The sequence below is a fragment of the Urocitellus parryii genome, chromosome 7 (assembly GCF_045843805.1).
Source record: "Urocitellus parryii isolate mUroPar1 chromosome 7, mUroPar1.hap1, whole genome shotgun sequence".
NCBI lineage: Eukaryota > Metazoa > Chordata > Mammalia > Rodentia > Sciuridae > Urocitellus > Urocitellus parryii.
Window position 1 is genome coordinate 153,910,684 of NC_135537.1, and position 7,918 is coordinate 153,918,601.

Genomic DNA, 7,918 nt, shown 5'->3' on the forward strand with positions numbered 1-7,918 from the left:
GGGGGGGGGAAGGGCACTCTTGTTCATTGCTGGTGGGACTGCAAATTGGTGCAGCCAATTTGGAAAGCAGTATGGAGATTTCTCGGAAAGCTGGGAATGGAACCACCATTTGACCCAGCTATTCCCCTTCTCGGTCTATTCCCTAAAGCCCTAACAAGAGCATGCTACAGGGACACTGCTACATCGATGTTCATAGCAGCTCAATTCACGATAGCAAGACTGTGGAACCAGCCTAGATGCCCTTCAATAGATGAATGGATAAAAAAAATGTGGCATTTATACACTATGGAGTATTACTCTGCATTAAAAAATGACAAAATTAGTCCCTATTGAAGTGAGAGATGATTTACTCAGCACTCCCTAAAGTCTGTTGTGTCATTTTATTTCAGTGAATCTGGGTTGTTGTTGTTGTTTTTTTTTTTTAATGGTTATGTGTTTTTGGTTTTTGGTTTTTTGTTCTTGTTGTTGTTGTTTTGTTTTTTTGTTTTTGTTTTTTTAGTTTCTCACAATGAAATGAGTTCAATCAGGGGCTGGGAGGTGCATTTTAAAAGATCTTTGCTGTCCTTTCTATACCCACATGGGTCTTATAGATTTCCAGTGACTGGAAAAGGATCAGCAAATAGTAAATCTTTCTTTCTATCTAAACCATATCCCCTGTTCTTATTGTTACTACCAAATCTTTCTTTTTAATATGCTAGGCCTCAAAGAAAAGTGCCTTGGGGGAATAAGTGGGGGTGGGGGAGACGATGACATGACCTGCTATCCAAAAGGAACACAAAAGCACAGATGGCTTTCCAAAATGTCCCTGATTTCAGAACATAACTGTGCACACGCCCTTAAAAGAAGCGGTAGAAAGGAGAAAACCTGGCCAGCTTCCTGCATCTCGCTGATCCAACTGGACGGGGATGATGACCAAAATCAAAGGCGTGTGGTGATTGGACCTAGGGCCTGGAGGAGCTGGCATCTCCCAGGCTGCTGGAAAGGAGCCAACTCAGCCACACCAAGCAAAAGCAAGCTGAGAGCACACAGGGGCAGGTAATTGAATGCACATGGGGCGCTCGTCCCCAAACGCAAAGCTCCTGTGTTCCCAAAGGAGGAGACTTCAGGTCCTCAACTTCCCTCCCTTCCTTCACTGGCCTCCAAAAGGAGTGCAGGACATGTTGGTGGAACTGAAGTGCTTCTGAAGGCAGAACGGGCTGTAAGTCACTTTGTCTTATTTCTAAGAAAAATGATTTTTTTTTAATTGGAAGGGAATTCTCTCCACAACACAAAGTTCCTAGCTCTGTTATTTCTGATGCCTTTGGCAACCTCAGTTCCCAGGAGATGTGACTTTCCAGTATGTCCTTTATGTCCTTTCCGTGGTGCCTTGGCATCCTCTGATGAACAGTTCCAAGTAGACCCCTCCCCTGGCCTCAGGTAGAGGACTTTCACAGGCACCCAAAATCATTTTACTATGAGCCTTATCTTCCTCCTCTTCTTTTTATTTTTGCTATGATATGATATGGTCCTGTTTCCCACCCCCACACACTCCCCAAACCCTATACCCCGTTGAGAGTGCAGAACAAAGATTACAAATTCTTTTCTGCTGGTTCACAGAACTTTAGAGGGATGCATCAGAATGGGAACTTTGGAGAGGGAAAACCTTGGAAATGAATGTGAATTAGGATATAAAAAGAAAAAAAAACGGAGGCAATGTTGTTTCAACTTAGTGCTTTAAAAAAAAAAAGTCTGAATTACATTCTCATAGAGGAAAGGCAGAGTAAAATACAACAGGGTTTAAGGGATTTCCTCTCACCAAATTGTCTCCGGTCCCTTAATGGTGTTTAAGCCTCACTGAGTACTTTGTGTACGATCCCTAGCGTGGTGATTTGCATCCCCCTCTCCCGGTTGCTCCAGGCTGGGGCTGGCAGCTGTCTCAGTCTGATTCTGGCTGAGAAAGGTAAGGATCTCTTCTTTGCTCTTTGAAAGAAATGTTGAATGCCTGCGGGGGAGGCAGGGGGGGCGGAGTGAGGAGTGTTGATATAATTCATGCATTTGGAGGCTTTCAGAAAAGTTCTCCAAACTTACAGGAGTCTTCTAAAGCCATGTGCATTATAAAGAGCCAAGGTTCCCTCTCCCTTCTGAGGGCTTGCAGGAAGAAGCCTGCTTGCACTGTGAACGAGATTTTGGATTTGGGGGCAGGTGTCCCCAAAGGGTTCGCCAGCCTGTTTCTTGCCTTCCAGTCGGGAGTGGAGAGGGATAAGCAGTCAGGAGGACGGGGAATGCTCTTTGAATTTCAGCTTGAAGGGAGAAAGTCAGGTTAAGCTGCCTGTGTCTGGTTACAAGGATAGGTACCTGTTCTGATACCAGTTGCATTTTGTCCTGAAGCTTTCTCCTTATTTATCAGTACAAATCCTCCGTGTGGAGCCGGTGTATTTGCGCGCGCTGGCGCGCGCGCACACACACACACACACACACACACACACACACACACACCACAGAGTGCAGGAGAATGGGGTGAATGAGTCACCTGAAGCCTGAGAGGGTGAAAGCTTTGGTGTCAGAGATAGACAAAGCTTCCGTCCTCCCTTCTGGGAACAGCTACCTCACCTTGTTTTGGGCTGAGAAAAGGTGCTGCTGGCCTCTCTAGAAATTCAGAGCATGGACCTTTGGCTTGGTAACAGGAAAACATGATCTTCAATAGGAAAAGTGGTACCCAGAGTTTCCTTGGAGTTTCTGTGCTTTTGCATTGTGTGTGTGAGTGTGTGTGTGTGTGTGTGTGTGTGTGTGTGTGAGAGAGAGAGAGAGAGAGAGAGAGAGAGAGAGAGAGAGAGAGAGAGAGAAAATGACTTGCACCAAGCAATAGACAGGAATTGCCCTCTAAGGTGGCAGCTCTCAGGTGGGGAAGATCACTGCTCTGTTAGAAACCTCTGGTTAATGTAACCAGGTGCCCCACTTCACCATTTCCTGGGGCAACTTAGGCAAGTTCTGAAATACCCTGGTTCTACATATCCCTGATCTTCATCACCAAGTGACAACACCCCCTGTGCATAGTACTTGTTTCTTTAGGTCCATCTTTATTTAAAACTGAGGATGTTGTGGCCAGGGTCTCCAGGTGGCCTCCAGGTATCTGTAGCCCTTTGCGTGTGAGCTCCCCCACTCAACCAAGTCTCAAGAAGTTTTCAACTTTTTTTTGGAAGTGAAAAAGTCTCTCTGTGGCCTCCATTCTAGAAAAAGGAGGAGGGGCTTCTGTTTCCTCTGTGACAATAGCATCAAGATTTTCTTTCCAGAGGAGGCTGGAAAGAGCAGGGTACCTTAGAACAGGTGAGATCTGGAAAGGACCCAGACCCTCTGCCTGCTGCTAGAGAAGTCTAACAATCCCACAGGAAGGAGGGAAGGAGGAAAGCAAATCTCTGCCAGGAGTTAATGGGGATTTGCAGATTCGCTGTATTAACTTAAAGGAGTCAGTAATACTTGTACAGATTTTTTAATGGAGGACAGGTAACTCTGAGCTATAGAAGCATGGGAGATCTAGGGCTTTATGTATTTCATGTACTTTAAAATATCACATAGCTTGTCTGTAAGGAAGCATAAACCTGTAAGCGACTTTTTGATGATGGGTAGTGTGTGTGTGTGTGTGTGTGTGTGTGTGTGCACGCATGCGTGCACACACACACACACGGGGGGGGGGTGCTGGGCATTGACCCCAGGTCCTTGCTCATGGTAGGCAAATGCTCCACCACTGAGCTACCCCCCGGCCTGGAAATAGACTTTTGACTTTATTGTTTGAGGATATAATGTGTCAAGTCATATATGTTTGAATGTTAAATTACCTTGCTCCTTAAAGCAGGCCTAGACATAAGCATTGGTGAGGGGCTTGTGACAGACTTTTCTGATTCAAAATCTACAAACAAGCACCCCTGCCAGGTGATTTATCTACCCATTAGAAACCAAGGGTTTCTTTCTGCCTATGTGACCTTGGTCAGTTTACTTAACCTCTGGGAGCCTTCATGTCCTCATTTATAAACTAATGAGAACTAATATTAATGTGTGACATTCCTTAATATTATGCCATACCCCTAATAGTTGTTCTGTAAATAGTGGCAATGTGGATGCTCCTGCTAATGATGATTTTAGCATGCCGAAATGCTACTTCTACCCTAAGAAGTAAGCAATCCTGTTTCAATCAAGATGATGGTTTCCCCCTTAGCCACACACACATCAGTAATTTCCGCCCTCCTTCCTCAATGAATTAACATCACACTAAGGGAGGGAGGATTAAGCTTCAGATGACCATCACACACATATAATTCAAGAATACTGGCAAGACCTAAGAACACAGACTCTTGCTGGCATAAAGGCTGAACTCAGTTGCTGGTGACTTCACAGCTGACTCTGTCCCCTCAGCTGGATCTTCAAGGCTGACTCTAGGATTCTCTTATGAAAATGCCTGATGGGCTGGAGGTTAGCTGGGGAAAAAATGAGTAATTCAAAGCAGACTGCTTAGTAAATGCTGCAAGAGAAATAAAAGTAAAAGCTGACTCCTGTCTCTGGGGACTCTAGAAATGATCCTGACTTATCATGTCACTGAGCAGAGTTGGGGAAGCCAAAACTCAGAATCTGCTGGCAAGGAAAAGAAGGAAGGAAAAAAAAAAATAGGGAGGGCATAGGGAGGGGCAGACTGGAGGGGGAGGGAATAAAAAGAGGGAGGGGAAACAGCCCTTAGAAGCAGAGGTAGCTTGAAAGAAGAGTTCCAGGCTTCAAGACAAAACCAACAGCAAAGTATGTTTCTGTCTTTTTCTTTTCCCCAGAAGAGATCCAGACCTGTCGTTTGATTGACAGCCCTGCCTTAACAGCCTGTTTCCCAGAAGTTGTACAAAGGCGCGCTCACAGTTGCAAAGAGTCTGATTCTTTCCTTCTAAGTCGAGTGATTTCCCTGGTAATGGATTGTGTCTCTCCGAGGTAGGTGTGAATAGTTTTGGGGACAGAGTTTCATTTTCGGGTTAGCGCAGTCTCTGCTGTGGGAAGACTTCTTTTTTGTTCTTTATTTTCAGAGTGTCAAATATCCTTAAACTGACCTCGCCAGATCTTAGGGTATCATTGAAGAGCAGTGATTAATTTGGTGATTAAAATTTACGTGGAAGTAGGCAGCCTTAATAATTCGTTTCATTGCTTAGGAATTGATATTTGACCACCTAGGGCTACAAGGAACCAGTGAGGTTTTATTTGGGCTTGCATTTTATTTTCAAATGATGCTTAATATATTTAAAGGATGAATCTCATCTCAAGTTTCTTCCCGTAAATTCTTTTAGTAACTACAATTGTTCAGGCCCTGAAGATCCAAGACAGCGAGTTCCCTTAGCATGCCCAAGCAGCAGATGAGGTTTCTCAGTGATTCCTCATAGAAGCATTTCCATCAAATGCTTTTTTGAACAAGGGTCTCAAGTTTTGTCCTGGAATTTCCAGTTCAAAAAAAATTTAGAATGGGGTAAATTTTATACCCAAAGGCTTGGAGAAAGGAACAACAACAACAAAAAAGAATTTGTCAAATTTTGCTGACTACCTGGCATGCTTATTTGTTTAAGAAGGTCTTCATATACATAATATCAAAATTCCTGGTTGAGGTTAGTAGGAAGTTGCTCTGACAGTTGATTTTGATCTATTAACATGAGAAAACCCAAAATCATACTCCATGAATTTGCTGAGTTATTTCTTGGTTTTTTTTTTTTCATTTCAAATGGAACGAGAGTATTGCCACATTTCTGAACTCAAATCCTTGCCACGTTGTCGCCAAACTTTTTGCTGAACTGCCCATTTGCAGTGGGGTGGGGTGTCCCAGGCACATGCTGTACTGTGTTTAACGGGAATGCAGTAAAGACTCACTGGCAGTCAGTAGTTAGGGAAGAGCATCATCTCTACGCGGGCCACTTGTCTTGGCACTGATTTCACGAGCAGTGAATGGGTGACAGTTTGGAAAGAATGCCTGTTATACCCTGCAAAATTGGCAGAGCTTAAGTTGCTCTGAGCTGTGGAACTAACGGTTTATAATGTTGTCTCCTCTTGAATGAGGATGTCTGTGAATTAGGATCCAGGCTCCTCTGTGTTTAGAGAAAAGAAAAGCAATCGACAAAGAGGAAAAGCTTATTAAAAAAAGAAAACATTTGTGGACCACCAGGGAATATTAAACACTGTAAAGTGCTTCCTGCTTTTTAAAAAAATCTTCCCTTTTATGTTTATCTTGCTTTTTTGCTCAATGCAAAGACAACATAATCAATCAGGAGAAAAAAATAGTTGATTTTCACACGCATCCGAGACTCCTGCAGAGAGGTGGTGCGTTTGTTCTTTTTCAGTTCTTCTTGCTTAGCTGACATCTCCTGTTTCCATCTCCACAGTTTCCACCCTGCTGAGACCAGATACAGCCTCTGAACCCCGCTAGAACAGCAGCAACGGTAAACATGAATGAAGAGCCTGTGAAGGAGAGCCTGGGAGCCCCCAAGTCTCCCATGCCAGTGACATCGGAGAAAAGCTCTAAGAGCGAGGTGGTGATCAACACGGCCCCGCTGGTCACTGAGGTCCAGCTGCTGGCCGCCACCGGGGGCGCGGAGCTCTCCTGCTATCGCTGCATCATTCCCTTCGCCCTGGTGGTCTTCATCGCCGGGGTCGTGGTCACCGGCGTGGCTTACAGCTTCAATTCCCACGGCTCCATCATCTCCATCTTTGGCCTGGTCCTCTTGTCATCTGGACTTTTTTTATTAGCCTCCAGCGCCTTGTGTTGGAAGGTGAGACAGAGAAGCAAGAAAGCCAAGAGGCGCGAGAGCCAGACGGCGCTGGTGGCCAATCAGAGAAGCTTGTTTGCTTGAGACTGAATGAGACCAAAGGATGGCTCTGTGGCCCCAAAGCCCTGCTCTAACTTGATTCATCCAGAACCAGAGATGGAATGGGCGTGGCTTGGGAGCAGACTAGAAAAAAAAAAAAAAACAGGGAGTGGGGATTGAAGGTGGGGGAAAGGTGATTCCTCCTTTGTGAGGAGTTACCTGTCTTCTTCAATGTCTTCTTAGTGACTCTCTTCTTTAATGACAACCTTAATCTTAAGGGCTATTTCTAAGACCGAAGAATCCCCCCACCCACCCCACCCAACACACACCTGTGACAAACCTTTCTGGGGTGGTGGCAGATGGCACAGCATTAGGTAACATTTGGTTCACCTTGGAAAGCAGCCAAGAAGTGATGAGAAAATAACGTGGTCCTAGCACACCAGAGATCTGCCTCCAAAATACCCTGCACTCCTTCTTAAGAAGTCTGTATTAGAAACAGGTTCTGCTGAAGGTCTGCGGCATTACCTTGGACTTCACATATACATCTATGAAATTCTGTCACTTTTTTTTTCCCCAGGAAGTTGATTCTCTGACATCTGTGTTTATCTTTCATTTTCAGTAACTCATCACTGGTGGTACTTTATCATGAAGAATAAACTAATATTTTATATATATATATATATTTTAACATTGGACAATTTAAAGTGATTTTAATGTTGTCTCAGAAGTGAACATGAAAGGTATAGCTAATAGATGACGGGGGGGGGGTTAAATTAATATTAAAATAATCCAATATAGCACTTTTAATGATTTTTATATAAAAGTTTAATGTATATTTCATTCAAAATAATAAATACTCATTGCTGCTGAAACTTCTTAAATGATTATTTGTTTTAGTTATTTTTACTGTGGTCCCAAATTGTCCATTTTCCTTTGTCTCATTTGCAAAGTATCGATTAATTGTGGTTCTCTCAAAAGGACAAGTTGTTTTTTCTTTACTGGAAGATTTATTTTTATTATTTTCATTACTTTTGAAGACCAGTGTTAGTTATGTTGATTACATTGTAAAGGATTTCTATGCCATTTTAATTAGGAAATCAATGCCTGGGGTCAGAAATTTTGTA

General features: G+C 43.6%; 1 protein-coding gene across 2 annotated transcripts; it reads left to right on the top strand.

Annotated features, from left to right (window-relative positions):
* The first annotated feature begins 1,063 nt into the window (after positions 1-1,063).
* On the top strand, positions 1,064-7,587 carry Tmem100 (transmembrane protein 100). 2 transcript variants are annotated; one of them, XM_026407804.2, is made up of 3 exons: positions 1,064-1,198; positions 4,791-4,941; positions 6,372-7,587. In XM_026407804.2, the coding sequence occupies exon 3, from the start codon at positions 6,435-6,437 to the stop codon at positions 6,837-6,839; it is 405 nt and encodes a 134-aa protein (XP_026263589.1). In that variant the 5' UTR covers positions 1,064-1,198; positions 4,791-4,941; positions 6,372-6,434; the 3' UTR covers positions 6,840-7,587. The 2 variants fall into 2 exon arrangements, with proteins under 2 accessions (XP_026263589.1, XP_026263590.1); XM_026407805.2 differs by lacking the exon at positions 1,064-1,198 and adding an exon at positions 1,893-1,939.
* Positions 7,588-7,918: the final 331 nt, after the last annotated feature.